At 44.5% G+C, this 18,246-nt stretch overlaps 1 protein-coding gene across 1 annotated transcript in view; it reads right to left on the bottom strand.

Annotated features, from left to right (window-relative positions):
• LOC143766019 (alpha-N-acetylgalactosaminide alpha-2,6-sialyltransferase 2-like) overlaps positions 1 to 16,984 on the bottom strand; it is a 214,616-nt gene extending 197,632 nt beyond the window's left edge. The window contains exon 1 of the mRNA XM_077253349.1: positions 16,579 to 16,984. Coding sequence (XP_077109464.1) covers positions 16,579 to 16,724 — 146 coding nt within the window. The 5' untranslated portion in view covers positions 16,725 to 16,984. The remainder of the gene's footprint in view (positions 1 to 16,578) is intronic.
• Between the last annotated feature and the right edge of the window lie 1,262 nt (positions 16,985 to 18,246).

Here is an 18,246-nt window from a genome sequence, read left to right as displayed (position 1 = left end):
TCCTGTGTCCAGCGTTCTGCCCCCTCCTGTGTCCAGCGTTCTGCCCCTCCTGTGTCCAGCGTTCTGCCCCCTCCTGTGTCCAGCGCTCTGCCCCCCCTGTGTCCAGCGTTCTGCCCCCTCCTGTGTCCAGCGTTCTGCCCCCTCCTGTGTCCAGCGTTCTGCCCCCTCCTGTGTCCAGCGTTCTGCCCCTCCTGTGTCCAGCGTTCTGCCCCCTCCTGTGTCCAGCGTTCTGCCCCCTCCTGTGTCCAGCGTTCTGCCCCCTCCTGTGTCCAGCGTTCTGCCCCCTCCTGTGTCCAGCGTTCTGCCCCCTCCTGTGTCCAGCGTTCTGCCCCTCCTGTGTCCAGCGTTCTGCCCCCTCCTGTGTCCAGCGCTCTGCCCCCCCTGTGTCCAGCGTTCTGCCCCCTCCTGTGTCCAGCGTTCTGCCCCCTCCTGTGTCCAGCGTTCTGCCCCCTCCTGTGTCCAGCGTTCTGCCCCTCCTGTGTCCAGCGTTCTGCCCCCTCCTGTGTCCAGCGTTCTGCCCCCTCCTGTGTCCAGCGTTCTGCCCCCTCCTGTGTCCAGCGTTCTGCCCCCTCCTGTGTCCAGCGTTCTGCCCCCTCCTGTGTCCAGCGTTCTGCCCCCTCCTGTGTCCAGCGTTCTGCCCCCTCCTGTGTCCAGCGTTCTGCCCCCTCCTGTGTCCAGCGTTCTGCCCCCTCCTGTGTCCAGCATTCTGCCCCTCCTGTGTCCAGCGTTCTGCCCCCTCCTAAAAGTAAAAAAAAAACACTACATACGCACCTTCTGTCGTCCTTCATGTCCCCTGGAGCTTGCTGTACTGACTGTGTCAGCGCCGTCCGGCCGTAAAGCAGAGCCCAGCGGTGAACCTGCAGTAACAGCGGTTCACCGCTGGGCACCGCTGTTACGGCCGGCCGGCGCTGAGACACAGTCAGTGCGGCAAGCGCCGAGGGACATGAAGGACGACAGAAGGTGCGTATGTAGGGTTTTTTTTTTTTTTACATGGGGACTTCGGCATCGCTGAAGACAGTTTCAGCGATGCCGAAGTCGCTTGGTCGCTGGAGAGAGCTGTCTGTGTGACAGCTCCCCAGCGACCACACAGCAACTTACCAGAGGCGGTCCGGGGGCGTGGTAACCATTTTTCAATTACCGGAACGCTGGCAGATAGAAATTTTAGTAAACGGCTGCCCCGTACCGGGTCGTACCGGCTGAATCCCACCCCTGCCCATTGCCCTGACGTGGGGGCGCTCCACAAACATAGGCATATTTGGTATCACCGCGTTCAGAATCGCCTGATCTATCAATAAAAAAAAAAGATTAACCTGATCGCTAAACGGTGTAGCGAGAAAAAAATTCAAAACACCAGAATTATGTTTTTTTGGTCACCGTGACATTGCATTAAAATGCAATAACGGGCGATCAAAAGAACACATCTGCACAAAAATGGTATCATTAAAAATGTCAGCTCGGCACGCAAAAAATAAGCCCCACCCAACCCCAGATCATGAAAAATGGAGACGCTATGGGTATCGGAAAATTGAGCAATTTTTTAATTTTTTTATCAAAGTTTGGAATTTTTTTTTACCACTTAGATAAAAAAACAACCTATACATATTTGGTGTCTATGAACTCGTAAGGACCTGGAGAATCATAATGGCAGGTCAGTTTTAGCATTAGTGAACCTATCAAAAAAGCAAAACAAAAAAACAGTGTGGGATTGCACTTTTTTTGCAAATTCACCGCACTAGGAATTTTTTTCATGTTTTCTAGTACACGACATGCTAAAATCGATGATGTCGATCAAAAGTACAACTTGTCCCGCAAAAAATAAGCCCTCACATGGCCATATTAATGGAAAAATAAAAAAGTTATGGGTTTGGGAAGGAGGGGAGCGAAAACCGAAAACGCAAAACCGAAAAAAGCTGGGGTCATGAAGGGGTTAATTTTCAAAAACTTTATTAAAAAAAGTTGTGTGGGCTCCCATAATTTTCTTAACCAGCAGAGGGAATGCTGACGACTAAGGGCTGATGTTAATATTCTGGGAAGGAGCCAATAGGCATAAAAGTTTCCAGGCTATTAATATCAGCTCACAGATCTTTGCTTAGCCTGTACTGGCTATTTTACAGGGGAACCCCAGAAAAAAATAGACATGGGGTCCCCCTATAAAATCGAACCAGCAAAGGCTAGGCAGACAGCTGAATGCTGATATTAATAGCCTGGGAAGGGACCATGTATATTGGCATCCCCCGGGGTAAAAACATCAGCTCTCAGCCACCCCAGAAATAGCGTATCTTATAGATGCGACAATTCTGGCACTTAGTCATTCTCTTCCCACTTGCCCTGTAGCTGTGGCAAGTGGGATTCATATTTGTGGGGTTCATGTCACCTTTGTATTGTCCGGTGACATCAAGCCCACGGCTTAGTAATGGATAAGTGTCTATAAGACACCTATCCATTACTAATCCTATAGCTATATGGTAAATAAAAACACAGCCAGAATAAAGTCCTTTATTAATCTTAATTAACCATACTTACTGCATCGCCTAATCCATGACTCCCTCGATCTCCTGCAACAAAAATTAAAAAACAGCATAAATACTCCCTGATGTAGTCCCTTTATTAACGAGTGTCCCATGACGATCTCCCATGTAGAACAGTCATATCAGGAGATGTGACCGCTCTACCCAGCCTCCGCTGATACACTGACAGGAGCTAATCTCAACTTTAATATAGTCATAAGACGCATCAGCACGAGTTTTCAAAAAGGTACAAATCGTGGACAGTAGAATATTGTAAACAGGTGATTTGGAGAGATGAGACAAAAGTCAATAGACTATGCACTGATGGGTGCTAATGTGTCTGGAAGAAACGGGAAAAAGGGTCTAATGGATCAAGAAATTGAAGGAACTCTCAAGTTTGGTGGAGAAAACCTGATGATATGAGATTGTCTCACAGGAAAAGGTGTTGACCAGGATCGATGGTGGTCTCAGTGCTGCACTATATGAGTATCCTCTAAGACGAGTTACTTCGTACACTCGAGTACTATGGGTATGAAAAGGACGAGTTTTACAGCAGGACAGCAACCTGAAGCATATGTCAAGCTTGAAGAAGAAATGGTTCAATGACAATGAAGTAGAGGTGCTGAATTGGCCCCCAGAGTCCACAGATCTCAACCCAATCGTAGACTTGTGGGTAGAATTGAAGAAAAAACTATATACATAACCAAGTGAATATATACCAACTTTGGGAACCTGTAGAAAAGATCAGATTTTGGGCAAGACATGCTTGAATTTGATCAAGAACATGTCCAGAAGGACTCAGGCAGCGTTGAAAGCCAAAGGTGGATTTACAAAATAATAAAAATTAAAATTTACATTTTTATGAGCAAAACAGTAACAGTACAGTGACCTGACAATAATTTGCATAACTAATCATATGCTAAGGAGTTGCAAGTCAAATTTATGAATTACCGTACATATCCACAATGATTGTCTATAAAATTATGGTAGTCTCACATTTGAAGCAGTAGTGGATAGTGAGATATGGAGCCTGAAAGTTCAAAACATTTTTACCCTTTTGGTCATCAGTGTATATGAATACTAACACACATACAAAAACACACACATACATAAAATCACATACTGTACATACAGAATTCACATACATATAAAAACGTACACTTATACACACAAACAGAAATACTAACACACATTCATTCAAAAATATACACCTATACATATACACATAAATGCTAACATACATACATACAAAAATGCACACCGATACACACAAACATAAATACTCACATGCATACATACATACAGAAATACACACATACAGTTGCACACTTACAGAAGTACTAATGCACATATGCAAAAAAACACAAAAACACAAATACTAATACATACAAACATAAACAGTAACTCAGAAATAAACACATACACCGAAAGACTTACTGGTTTTAGGAAATTTAGATTCTAAGCCCCAGTGGGGTCAGAGATGACAATATCTGCAAGAGCCTTGTGGAATATGATGACACTATATAAGTTCAACATCTTTATTAATGACTAGCTGAAGAGCCCGGCGTTGCCTGGGCATAGTAAATATCTGTGGTTAGTTATAGCACCGCACTTCTCTTATTTTCCCATCACGTCTCTCATTTTCCCCCTCACATCTCTCATTTTCTCCCTTACACCTCTCATTTTCCCCCTCACTGCTCTTATTTTCCCCTCACTCCTCTCATTCCCCCTCACTCCTCTCATTCCCCCCTAACACTTGTCATTTCGACCTCACATCTGTCATTTTCCGATCACTCCACTATTTTCCCTCACTCCTCTCATTTTGCACTCACACCTTTTCATTTTCACCTCACACCCCTCATTTTCACCTCACACCTCTCATTTTCCCCTCAGTATATACATGCTTGTCATCTCCCTTATATATAGTATACACCTGTATGTCATCTTCTGTATATAGTATATACCTGTATGTCATCTCCCCTGTAAATAGTATATACCTGCTGTATGTCATCTCCTCCTGTATATTGTATATACCTATGTGTCATCTCCTCCTGTATATAGTATATACCTGTATGTCATCTCTTCTGTATATAGTATATACCTGTATGTCATCTCCCCTGTAAATAGTATATACCTGCTGTATGTCATCTCCTCCTGTATATTGTATATACCTATGTGTCATCTCCTCCTGTATATAGTATATACCTGTATGTCATCTCTTCTGTATATACTATATACCTGTATGTCATCTCCTCCTATATAAAGTATATACCTGTATGTCATCTCCTGTATATAGTATATACCTGTATGTCATCTCCCCTGTATATAGTATGTACCTGTGTCATCTCCCCTGTATAGTATGTATCTGTATGTCATTTCCTCCTGTATATAGTATATACCTGCTGTATGTCATCTTCTCTATATACCTGTTGTGAATTCCGTTCTCGGGCTCCCTCCTGTGGTCATGAGCGGTACTGTGTGAGTTCGTTCTAGGGCTCCCTCTGGTGGCCTTTAGCGATATGGCTGGTCTTTGCTGGGCTCTGCTGATTCATTTCCTGCTATGCTGGGCCTATTTAATTCACCTGGCCCTTCATTTGTTGCCTGCTGTCGGTGTATTCAGTCCTGTTTCTGAGAGCTCCTGAATATTCCTTGTGACCAGTCTCCTGCTGGAGAAGTTAAGTTTGTTTGTTCATTTTGCTCATTATTTCCTTGAAAACGTTTCTCTGTATATGATGAGTTCAGTCCAGCTTGCTTATATGTGATTTTTCGCTTGCTGGTTAGTTCTGGGGTGCAGAGTGCGCCCCTCACATCGTGAGTCGGTGTGGGGGTTCTTGTATTCTCTGCGTGGTTTATTTTTGATAGTTTTTGTACTGACCGCACAGACTCCTATCTATTTTCAGTCTATCTAGTGTTAGCGGGCCTCATTTGCTGAACCTGTTTCATTTCTACGTTTGTCTTTTCCCCTTAACTCACCGTTATTATTTGTGGGGGGCTGACTATAACTTTGGGGTTATTTCTCTGAGGCAAGTGAGGTCTTTGCTTTCTCTCTAGTGGTAGTCAGTTTCTCAGGCTGTGGACGAGGCGTCTAGGATTTTAGGAACGCTCCACAGCTACCTTTAGTGTTTGTGGATAGGATCAGGATTGCGGTCAGTATAGCTTCCACATCCCCAGAACTTGTCCTATATTCTGGTCATATGTGTCAGGTCAGTTTTGAGATCCTACCACCGGATCATAACATATACCTATGTGTCATCTCCTCTTTTATATAGTATATACCTGTATGTCATCTCCTCCTGTATATAGTATATACGTGTGTCATCTCCTCCTCTATATAGTATACACCTGTGTGTCATCTGCTCCTGTATATAGTATATACCTGTGTGTCATCTCCTCCTGTATATAGTATGTACCTGTATGTCATCTCCTCCTGTATATAGTATGTACCTGTATGTCATCTCCTCCTGTATATAGTGCATACCTGTGTCATCTGCTCCTGTATATAGTATATATCTATATATCTGTGTGTCATCTCCTGTATATAGTATATACGTGTGTCATCTCCCCTGTATATAGTATATACCTGTGTGTCATCTCCTCCTGTATATAGTATATACCTGTATGTCATCTCCTCCTGTATATAGTATATATCTCTGTGTCATCTCCCCTGTATATAGTATGTACCTGTATGTCATCTCCTCCTGTATATAGTATATACCTGTGTCATCTCCCCTGTATAAAGTATATATGTGTGTGTGTCATCTCCCCTGTATATAGTATATACCTGTGTGTCATCTCCCCTGTAAATAGTATATATCTGTGTGTCATGTCCTCCTGTATTAGACCTCGTTCACATGTTATTTGCTCAGTATTTTTACCTCAGTATTTGTAAGCTAAATTGGCAGCCTGATAAATCCCCAGCCAACAGGAAGCCCTCCCCCCTGGCAGTATATATTAGCTCACACATACACATAATAGACAGGTTATGTGACTGACAGCTGCTGTATTTGCTATATGGTACAGTTGTTGCTCTTGTAGTTTGTCTGCTTATTAATCAGATTTTTATTTTTGAAGGATAATACCAGACTTGTGTGTGTTTTAGGGCGAGTTTCATGTGTCAAGTTGTGTGTGTTAAGTTGTGTGTGGCGACATGCATGTAGCGACTTTTGTGAGATGAGTTTTGTGTGGCGACATGCGTGTAGCAACTTTTTGTGTGTCGAGTTGCATGTGACAGGTTAGTGTAGCAAGTTCTGTGCAGCAAGTTTTGTGCATGGCGAATTTTATGTGTGGTGCATTTTGAGTATGTGCAAGTTTTGTGTGAGGCAACTTTTGCATGTGTTGCAACTTTTGTGCATGTGGCAATTTTTCCGCGTGTGCAAGTTTTGCATGTGGCGAGTTTTCCATGAGGTGAGTTTTGCACGTGTGGCGAGTTTTGCGTGAGCCTAGTTCTGCATGTGGCGAGTTTTGCATGTGGCGAGTTTTGCACGTGGCGAGTTTTGAGCGGCGATTTTTCTGTTTCGACTTTTATGTGGCGAGGTTGGTGTATGTGTGGTGAAATGTGTGCTGAGGGTGATATATGTGTTCAAGCACGTGGTAGTGTGTGGCGCATTTTGTATGTGTGTTTATATCCCCGTGTGTGGTGAGTATCCCATGTCGGGGCCCCACCTTAGCAACTGTACGGTATATACTCTTTGGCGCCATCGCTCTCACTCTTTAAGTCCCCCTTGTTCACATCTGGCAGCTGTCAATTTGCCTCCAACACTTTTCCTTTCACTTTTTCCCCATTATGTAGATAGGGGCAAAATTGTTTGGTGAATTGGAATGCGCGGGGTTAAAATTTCTCCTCACAACATAGCCTATGACGCTCTCAGGGTCCAGACGTGTGACTGTGCAAAATTTTGTGGCTGTAGCTGCGACAGTGCAGATGCCAATCCCGGACATACACACACACACACACATACGCACACACATTCAGCTTTATATATTAGATTTAGAAGAAGAAATTGAGGGTAAAATTATTAAATTTGCTGATGACACAAAGCTAGGAGGGATAGCTAATACTAGAGAAGAGAGAGAGGATTCAAAAAGATATAAATAAACTGGAGCAGTGGCAGCCACTAACAGAATGGTTTTTAACAGGGAAAAATGCAAAGTACTACATCTGGGAAATAAAAATGAAAAAAGCATATACAGAATGGGAGGAATAGGGCTAAGCAACAGCACATGTGAAAAAGACTTGGGTATACTAATAGATCATAAACTGAACATGAGTCAACAGTGTGATGCAGCAGCAAAAAAGGCAAATACAATTCTGGGATGTATTAACAGAAGCATACAGTCTAGATCACATGAAGTCATTATTGCCCTCTACTCCTCTTTGGTCAGACCTCATCTAGAATACTGTGTCCAGTTTTGGGCACCACATTTTAACCCCTTTCTGACATTAGACATACTATCCCGTCGAGGTGGGGTGGGCCCGTATGACCACCAACTAGATAGTACGTCATATGCGATCGGCCATGCTCACGAGGGGAGCGCGGCTGATCGCGGCCGGGTGTCAGCTGACTATCGCAGCTGACATCCGGCACTATGTGCCAGGAGCGGTCACGGACCGTCCCCGGCACATTAATCCCCGGCACACTGCGATCAAACATAATCGCAGTGTTCCGGCGGTATAGGGAAGCATCGCGCAGGGAGGGGGCTCCCTGCATGCTTCCCTGAGACCCCCGGAGCAACGCGATGTGATCGCGTTTCTCCGAGGGTCTCTTACCTCCTCCTCCCTGCAGCAGGCCCGGATCCAAAATTGCCGTGGGGCTACATCCAGGTCCTGCAGGGAGGTGGCTTACCAGCGCCTGCTCAGAGCAAGCGCTGGTAAGCCTGGAGCAGTGCACGTCAGATCGCTGATCTGACACAGTGCACAGCAAAGTGTCAGATCAGCGATCTTACACTATAACATGATGCCCCCCCCCCCCCCCTGGGGCAATGTTATAGTGTAAAAAAAAAAAAATCCTAAAAAAAAGAATATATATACATATATATATATATATATATATATATATATATATATATATATATATATATATATATATATATATATATTGTTCCTATTAATACATTTCTTTACCTAAATAAAAAAAACTATAAAAGTACACATATTTAGTATCGCCGCGTCCGTAACGACCCGACCTATAAAACTGTCCCACTAGTTAACCCCTTCAGTGAACACCGTAAACAAAAAAAAAACGAGGCAAAAAACAACGCTTTATTATCATACCACCAAACAAAAAGTGGAATAACACGCGATCAAAAAGACAGATATAAATAACCATGGTACCGCTGAAAACATCATCTTTTCCCGCAAAAAATTAGCTGCCATACAGCATCATCAGCGAAAAAATAAAAAAGTTATAGTCCTCAGAATAAAGCGAAGCACAAATAATTTTTTTCTATAAAATAGTTTTTATCATATAAAAGCGCCAAAACATAAAAAAGATATAAATGAGGTATCGCTGTAATCGTACTGACCCAAAGAATAAAACTGCTTTATCCATTTTACCAAACGCGGAACGGTATAAACGCCTCCCCCAAAAGAAATTCATGAATAGCTGATTTTTGGTCATTCTGCCTCACAAAAATTGGAATAAAAAGCAATCAAAAAATGTCACGTGCCGGAAAATGTTACCAATAAAAACATCAACTCGTCCCGCAAGAAACAAGACCTCACATGACTCTGTGGACCAAAATATGGAAAAATTATAGCTCTCAAAATTTGGTAACGCAAAAAATATTTTTTGCAATAAAAAGCGTCTTTCAGTGTGTGACGGCTGCCAATCATAAAAATCCGCTAAAAAACCCACTATAAAAGAAAATCAAACCCCCTTCATCACCCCCTTAGTTAGGGAAAAATAATACAATTTAAAAAGTGTATTTATTTCCATTTTCCCATTAGGGTTAGGGTTAGGGTTAGGGTTGGGGCTAGGGTTGGGGCTTCATCGCCCCCTTAGTTAGGGAAAAATAAAAAAATTAAAAAAATGTATTTATTTCCATTTTCTCATTAGGGTTAGGGTTAGGGCAAGGGTTAGGGCTAGGGTTAGGGCTAGGGTTAGGGCTAGGGTTAGGGATACAGTTAGGGTGGGGGCTAAAGTTAGGGTTAGGGTTTGGATTACATTTACGGTTGGGAATTGGGCTGGGATTAGGGTTAGGGGTGTGTCAGGGTTAGGGGTGTGGTTAGGGTTACCATTGGGATTAGGGTTAGGGATGTGTTTGGATTAGGGTTTCAGTTATAATTGGGGGGGGGTTTCACTGTTTAGGCACTTCAGGGGCTCTCCAAACGCGACATGGCGTCCGATCTCAATTCCAGCCAATTCTGCGTTGAAAAAGTAAAACAGTGCTCCTTCCCTTCTGAGCTTTCCCATGCGCCCAAACAGGGGTTTACCCCAACATATGGGATATCAGCGTACTCAGGACACATTGGACAACAACTTTTGGGGTCCAATTTCTCCTGTTACCCTTGGGAAAATAGAAAACTGGGGGCTAAAAAATAATTTTTGTGTGAAAAAATATTTTTTTTCACGGCTCTGCGTTATAAACTGTAGTGAAACACTTGGGGGTTCAAAGTTCTCACAACACATCTAGATAAGTTCCTTGGGGGGTCTAGTTTCCAACATGGGGTCACTTGTGGGGGGGTTTCTACTGTTCAGGTACATTAAGGGCTCTGCAAACGCAATATGACGCCTGCAGACCATTCCATCTAAGTCTGCATTCCAAATGGCGCTCCTTCCCTTCCGAGCTCTCCCATGCGCCCAAACGGTGGTTCCCCCCCACATATGGGGTATCAGCATACTCAGGACAAATTGGACATCAACTTTTGGGTCCAATTTCTCCTGTTACCCTTGGGAAAACACAAAACTGGGGGCTAAAAAATACGGTAATTTTTGTGGGAAAAAAAAGAATTTTTATTTTCACGGCTCTGCGTTATAAACTGTAGTGAAACACTTGGGGGTTCAAAGCTCTCACAACACATCTAGATGAGTTCCTTAGGGGGTCTACTTTCCAAAATGGTGTCACTTGTGGGGGGTTTCAATGTTTAGGCATATCAGTGGCTCTCTAAACGCAACATGGAGTCCCATCTCAATTCCAGTCAATTTTGCATTGAAAAGTCAAATGGCGCTCCTTCCCTTCCGAGCTCTGCCATGCGCCCAAACAGTGATTTACCCCCACATATGGGGTATCAGCTTACTCAGGACAAATTGTACAACAACGTTTGGGGTCCCATTTCTTCTCTTACCCTTGGAAAAATAAAAAATTGGGGGCGAAAAGATCATTTTGTGAAAAAATATGATTTTTTATTTTTACGGCTCTGCATTATAAACTTCTGTGAAGCACTTGGTGGGTCAAAGTGCTCCCCACACGTCTAGATAAGTTCCTTAGGGGGTCTACTTTCCAAAATGGTGTCACTTATGGGGGGTTTCAATGTTTAGGCACATCAGAGGCTCTCCAAACGCAACATGGCGTCCCATCTCAACTCCAGTCAATTTTGCATTGAAAAGTCAAATGGTGCTCCTTCGCTTCTGAGCTCTGCCATGCACCCAAACAGTGGTTTACCCCCACATATAGGGTATCAGCGTACTCAGGACAAATTGTACAACAACTTTTGGGGTCCATTTTCTCCTGTTACCCTTGGTTAAATAAAACAAATTGGAGCTGAAGTAAATTTTTTGTGAAAAAAAGTTAAATGTTCATTTTTATTTAAACATTCCAAAAATTCCTGTGAAACACCTGAAGGGTTAATAAACTTCTTGAATGTAGTTTTGAGCACCTTGAGGGGTGCAGTTTTTAGAATGGTGTCACACTTGGGTATTTTCTATTATATAGACCCCTCAAAATGACTTCAAATGACATGTGGTCCCTAAAAAAATGGTGTTGTAAAAATGAGAAATTGATGGTCAACTTTTAACCCTTATAACTCCCTAACAAAAAAAAATTTGGGTTTCAAAATTGTGCTGATGTAAAGTAGACATGTGGGAAATGTTGCTTAATAAGTATTTTGTGTGACATATCTCTGTGATTTAATTGCATAAAAATTCAAAGTTGGAAAATTGCGAAATTTTCTAAATCTTCGCCAAATTTCCATTTTTTTCACAAATAAACGCAGGTAATATCAAAGAAATTTTACCACTATCATGAAGTACAATATGTCATGAGAAAACAATGTCAGAATCACCGGGATCTGTTGAAGCGTTCCAGAGTTATAACCTCATAAAGGGACAGTGGTCAGAATTGTAAAAATTGGCCTGGTCATTGACGTGCAAACCACCCTTGGGGGTAAAAGGGTTAAAAAAGACATCAACAAACTGGAGCAATTTCAGAGAAGAGCGACCAGAATGGTGACTGGTCTGCAAACCATGTCCTATGAGGAACGTTTACAGGATTTGGGAATGTTTAGCTTGCAAAAAAAAGACTGAGAGACTTTATAGCTGTCTACAAATATCTCAAGGGCTATCACATTGTAGAAGGATCATCTTTAGTGGAACAGGCTACCACGAGAGGTGGTGAGTTCTCTTTCCAAGGAAGTCTTCAAACAGAAGCTGGACAGACATCTGTCTGGGATGATTTAGTGAATCCTGCTTTGAGCAGGGGTTGGACCAGATGACCCAGGAGGTCCCTTCCAACTCTTCCATTCTATGATTCCAAGTAAGCATAATAAATAAAACAATACAAAACATACAAAAAAGCACAGAGATACATAAAAAGGACTGATACTCAGATACACACATAAGTACTAAAACACAGACAAATACTCAAAGCAAAACGCAAAGATATTCACATACATACATAAATATTAACATATAGGTTCACACACACAAAGACAAATAAAATCACATAACCCATCACATAAACACAAAGATGTACACATGACTGTTTCCTTTGACACAGTGGAAGGAACTACAAGCCCCATCAGCTGCTGGTTCATCACATTCACTTCGTAAAGGTCCGCATCTACTCTCCCTCCAGCCTTCTAATGGCCGTCATATACCGACCTCCGGGCTCGACCACTGCCTTTATTGACCAATTCTCCACCTGGCTTCTTCATTTTCTCTCTGCTGAAATTCCCGCCATCATCATGGGTGACTTCAACATCTCATTGACACCCACCAGTCAGCAGCCTCCAAACTCCTCTCCCTTGCTTCATCTTTTGGACTTACTCAGTGGTCCTCCTCAGCCACCCACACAGACGGACACACATTAGACCTGGTCTTCACCCGTTTCTGCTCCCTATCTAACTTCACAACCTCCCCTCTCCCTCTATCTGACCACCATCTACTCATTTTCTCATCACTGTCCTCCACACCTGTCACCCATGTCCAGCAACATGCACACCCCCGCAGAAACCTCGCACACCTAGACCCTCGTACACTCTCTTGACTCTACTCCGCCACTGTCCTCCATAGCTTCACTCCACGACACAGACACTGCCATATGTTTGTAAAATGCTACTCTGGCATCAGCCATCGACTCGGTCGCCACTGTCATGCATAGCAGAGTGCGACGAATCAATAGACAACCCTGGCACAATAACATCACTAAAAAGCTTCGGCAAGTATCCAGAATTGCAGAACGATGTTGGAAGAAAACGCATTCGCAAGATGATTTCACTGCCCTCAAACAAGCAACACTTGCATTCAAATCAGCTCTCACCTCTGCTAAACAGGCCTATTTCACATCCCTTGTATCTTCCCTATCCCACAACCCCAAACAGTTGTTCAGCACCTTTAACTCCCTCCTCCACCCACCACTGCCCCCTCCGACTTCCCTAATCTCTGCTGAGGACTTTGCCACGCACTTCAAAAATAAGATAGACTAAACAAGGCAAGTCTTTGTTGTCCGACCACTACAACCCCTTTGTATACTAGACCAATGCCCTAACCCCATAATTTTTGTCTCCAAAATCACTGAAGGACAACTTGCTCATTTTCTCTCCAAATCACACCTCACCACTTGTGCACATGACCCCATCCCATCACACCTCCTCCCCAACCTCACCACTACAATAATCCCATCCCTAATCCATCACTTCAATCTATCACTAACTTCTGGTACCTTCCCCTCTGCTTTCAAACGTGCTACAATCACACCTATCCTCAAAAGGCCATCCCTTGATCCGAGTGCTATGTCCAGCTACCGCCTCATATCTTTGCTCCCATTTGCTTCCAAACTACTTGAGCAGCACGTCCACGCTGAACTTTCCTCTCACCTTGCATCTAACTCTCTCTTCGACAACCTACAATCTGGCTTCCATCCCCACCATTCCACTGAGACTGCCCTGACCAAACTTATGAACAACTTACTTACAGCCAAAGCTAACAGACAATTCTCTATACTCCTCCTTCTTGACCGGTCCTCTGCCTATGACATAGTTGACCTCTGCCTCCTACTACAGATACTCTCTTCCGTTGGTGTCAAAGACCTCGCCCTATCCTGGATCTCCTCATACCTTACCAGCCGCACATTTAGTGTTTCCTACTCCCATACTACCTCTTCATCTTGCCCCCTCTCTGTTGGTGTCCCTCAAGGCTCTGTCCTAGGACCCCTTCTCTTCTCAATCTATGCCCTTGGCCTGGGACAACTCATAAAGTCCTATGGCTTCCAGTACCATCTATATGCCGATGACACTCAGATCTACCTCTCTGGCCCAGATGTCACCTCTCTGCTCTCCAGAATCCTAGAGTGTCTATCAGCCATATCCTCTTTCTTCTCCTCTCATTTCCTCAAACTCAATGTGGACAAATCTGAACTAATTATATTTCCTCCATCTCGCACACCTTTCCTACCTGATCTATCTATCACAATAAATAAATTCATACTTTCCCCTGTCCCGGTAATCCGCTGCCTTGGAGTAACCCTTGATTTTGCCCTGTCCTTTAAACCACACATCCAAGCTCTCGCCACCTCCTGTCGCCTCCAGCTCAAAAATATTTCCAGAATTCGTCCTTTCCTCAACCCTCACTCCACCAAAATGCTTGTGCATGCTCTAATCATCTCCTGCCTCGACTACTGCAACATCCTCCTCTGTGGCCTGCCTTCTAACACTCTCGCACCACTCCAGTCCGTCCTTAACTCTGCTGCCCTACTAATTAATGTCTCTCCTCGCTACACTCCTGCTTCCCCTCTTTTCAAATCCCTTTGCTGGCTCCCAATTTCACAGCGTATCCAGTTTAAACTACTAACACTGACCTACAAAAGCCATCCATAACCTTTCTCCTCCATACATTTCAGAACTAATCTCTCAATAACTTCCCTCACGTAATCTCCAGTCCCCCCAAGACCTCCTTCTCTCCTCCATGCCTATTCGCTCCTCACCCAATCACCTCCAAGACTTCTCCCGAATATCCCCCATCATCTGGAATTCTGTGCCCCAACACGTACGGTTATCCACCACATTCGGATCCTTCAAACATAACCTGAAAACCCATCTCTTCAAAGTAGCTTATGCAGCGCCCCAGAGTTCTGGTCGTTGCAGTAATGTCATTCTTACACCAGGGGGAGTGAAGTTATGTCTGAAGGCAATAAAGGAGATCTCTTTACCAGGTATCACAAACCACACAACACACTTCACACTCCAGGCCGCCAGGAGGAGCTACGCTCCTATCTATTAGGGCACTCCTCACAATTAGGCAAAACTGGTGGTCTGGACAGAAAGGCAAAAGGAGGGAGAAGCTGGCTGGAGCGAGTTCCAGTCAGATCCAAATTGTGGTCTGAGGAGGACGAGGGTCCACGGAGCTGCGCCTGCCCCACGTGCGGCAGCATCCTAAGAAAGAGACATTAGAAGAGAAGTGTATTGCAGAGGGTGAGAAACGAAGTCATAGCAAAAGGAGAGGAAACCAGAAGGAGTTCTGCCCTGTAAAAGGCTGCCTCCTACTGAGGCGCAGGAACCCCAGTAGCCAGAACACCGAGGGAGTAAGGATCTCTATGCTTTACTTCAGAGACTGGCAGGACAGTTAATTCCACATTGGCTGCCCGACCTTATACCCAGGAGGCACGGTGGCAACTTGTGGGGGCCGGGGCGTGATAGAGTCCCTGTAAAAAGCCTCAGGCCATCAGTCATACGGGTTTATCCTATCCTATCCATCAGGGGGACAGAGAGAAAGAGACTTAACATCTACAGTAGTTGTGAGGACCTTACCGAGAAGCTCAGCAGGGAGGTACTACAACACCCAGGCGCTATAGGAAGGCTACTGATTTCCACCTGGATAAGGGGACTCTGGATTTGCCTTCAGACCGGCCGGACTCTGTCTACCCTGTGGTCCGTACCCTGGACTGTGGACACTGAAGCCTTCAGTAAAGGTAAAGAGACTGCAACCTTGTGTCCTCGTTCTTCACTGCGCCTCATACCATTCACCATCTACACTCTGGGAAGCCCTGGGGATACACTTCACCTGTGGGAAGGTATACCATCTAGCTGCCATAACATCACCCCAGCGGATCCCTAAGCAGCGTCGGTCACCCTGACTGAATCACGAACATCATCCCTTTAAAGACCTTTCCCCCATTTACAACGGACGTTCCCCTAGGGCCACGGACCGGGTCAGCCACCGTGACATCCCCGCCGAGAACCGAAGGACCCGCTACCGAGTAACCCCTTGCCCTACTGGGGGCGCTCCACTTACAACCTGTAATGACCACACGGCCACCTCAACAACATCGGAGCTGCTGCAACCCCTGACCAACTGTCTCCTTCCCTACAATCCTGTAGAATGTAAGCCCTCAAGGGTAGGGTCCTCTTTCCTCTTTATCAGTCTGTCATTGTTAGTTTTGTTTACAGTAAGTGATATTTGTATGTTGATGTAACCCCGTCTAATGTACAGCACCATGGAATTAATGGTGCTATATAAATAAATAATAATACTAATAAAGGTCACAATCTCTGAGCCCTTAGAAACACAAGTTTTAAGTTTACCCAGTACCCATCTGATACCCAGCATCACAAATACTGCCCTAGTGTTCGATCCATCAAAAATGGAAAAACGTCCTATAAGAGTCCGTAGGGTCACCACCACCCACCGATCATTCTTACCTCTTGTAATCGGCAGGCCACAGTGGCAATATATTATTAACCATCCGTTCCTTGCGGGAAAGAAGTAGTCCTACCATAGTGACCAGACATAGTGCCAGGAGGATCTTCATTAAGGACTTCAATCGAAGATTCACGTAGGGGATCATCTTGAGATTTTATTTTTTATTCTTCCAGCTCTTACCGGTGTTGACTCAGTTTTCAGCATGTGAGTGCCTTATCAGTGGGATTCCTAGTACATGGGTGAGGGCACTGGTGTCAGCTCAAGACTGGTAGTGCTCTAGTGTTGCCCTTCTTCAGCTCCGCACTCAGTGGTGTATGACAGGTCCTAACATGCGTGTGCATACAGTGTGTGCATGTGTGTAATCTGACGATGTGAGTCTCTGCAGAGTATTCCCGGACAGTACAGAGGCAGCTGTCTCAGACACTTATGCTGAAGGCGGGTCACTACAGCACTGTGTTTTAGGGCAGGCTAATATATCTTTTGAAATATGCAATGATTAACTCATTAGTCGCTGCCACTGCGAGAGTCCGACACTCTTAAGGAGAACAAGCCGTTTATAGACTGTAAGCTATTGGTTAATATCAGATTATTGCTCATTACCCTGCAGCAATTTTTTTTTTTACTTTTAAATTAACTTTATTCTATGGTTTGTTACAGCTAGGCCATTTCCTAATAATTACACACTCGTGGCTTTTGCTAGGTTCCCAGCTGCCATCGGGAAGTGTAGCATATTATGCAAATGCAGCGGGGCCCGGACACATTTCTTGAACAGGAGCCCAAATCTGTCAGTGTCCACCCCTGTTTTAGGGTGTTTGCCAGCTTACAGTGGGTACGGAAAGTATTCAGACCCCTTTAAATTTTTCACTCTTTGTTTCATTGCAACCATTTGGTAAATTCAAAAAAGTTCAATTTTTTTCTCATTAATGTACACTCTGCACCCCATCTTGACTGAAAAAAAAACAGAAATGTAGAAATTTTTGCAAATTTCTTAAAAAAACTGAAATATCACATGGTCATAAGTATTCAGAGTCTGGGGGTGCAGAATGGAAGCAGCACATACCAGAATGGGGGCGCAGGATGGAATCAGCACATGACAGAATGGGGGCGCAGGATGGAAGCGGCACATGACAGAATAGGGGCGCAGAATGGGAGCAGCACATGACAGGATGGGGATGCAGGATGAGAGCCGCACATGACAGAATGGGGGCGCAGGAAGGGAGCAGCACATGACAGCATGGGGGCGCAGGACGGGAGCAGCATATGACAGCCTGGGGATGCAGGATGGGAGCACCATATGACAGGATTGGGGCGCAGAATGGGAGCACATGACAGGATGAGGGCACAGGAATAGAGTAGCACATGACAAGATGGAGGTGCACAAAACAGGATGAGGGCACAGGATGGGGGCTGCACATGACAGGAAGGGGGCGTAGGAAGGGAGCAGTATATAACAGGATGGGGCGCTAGATGGTAGCAGCACATGACAAGATTAGGGCGCAGGATGGAAGCAGCACATACCAGGATGGAGACCATACTGTATACCAATATAAATGCTCACCACCCGGGTGTAGATCAGGTTCAATAGCTAGTACAGTATATTGGCACCCATACCATACACATATTTAAAAAAAAAAAACATACTCACCTTGCTTCCGTTCCCTTGGCGG

The sequence above is a fragment of the Ranitomeya variabilis genome, chromosome 4 (genome assembly GCF_051348905.1).
Source record: "Ranitomeya variabilis isolate aRanVar5 chromosome 4, aRanVar5.hap1, whole genome shotgun sequence".
Taxonomy (NCBI): domain Eukaryota; kingdom Metazoa; phylum Chordata; class Amphibia; order Anura; family Dendrobatidae; genus Ranitomeya; species Ranitomeya variabilis.
Note: the sequence above shows the minus strand (reverse complement) of the source record. Positions and strands in the feature narration are given on the sequence as shown.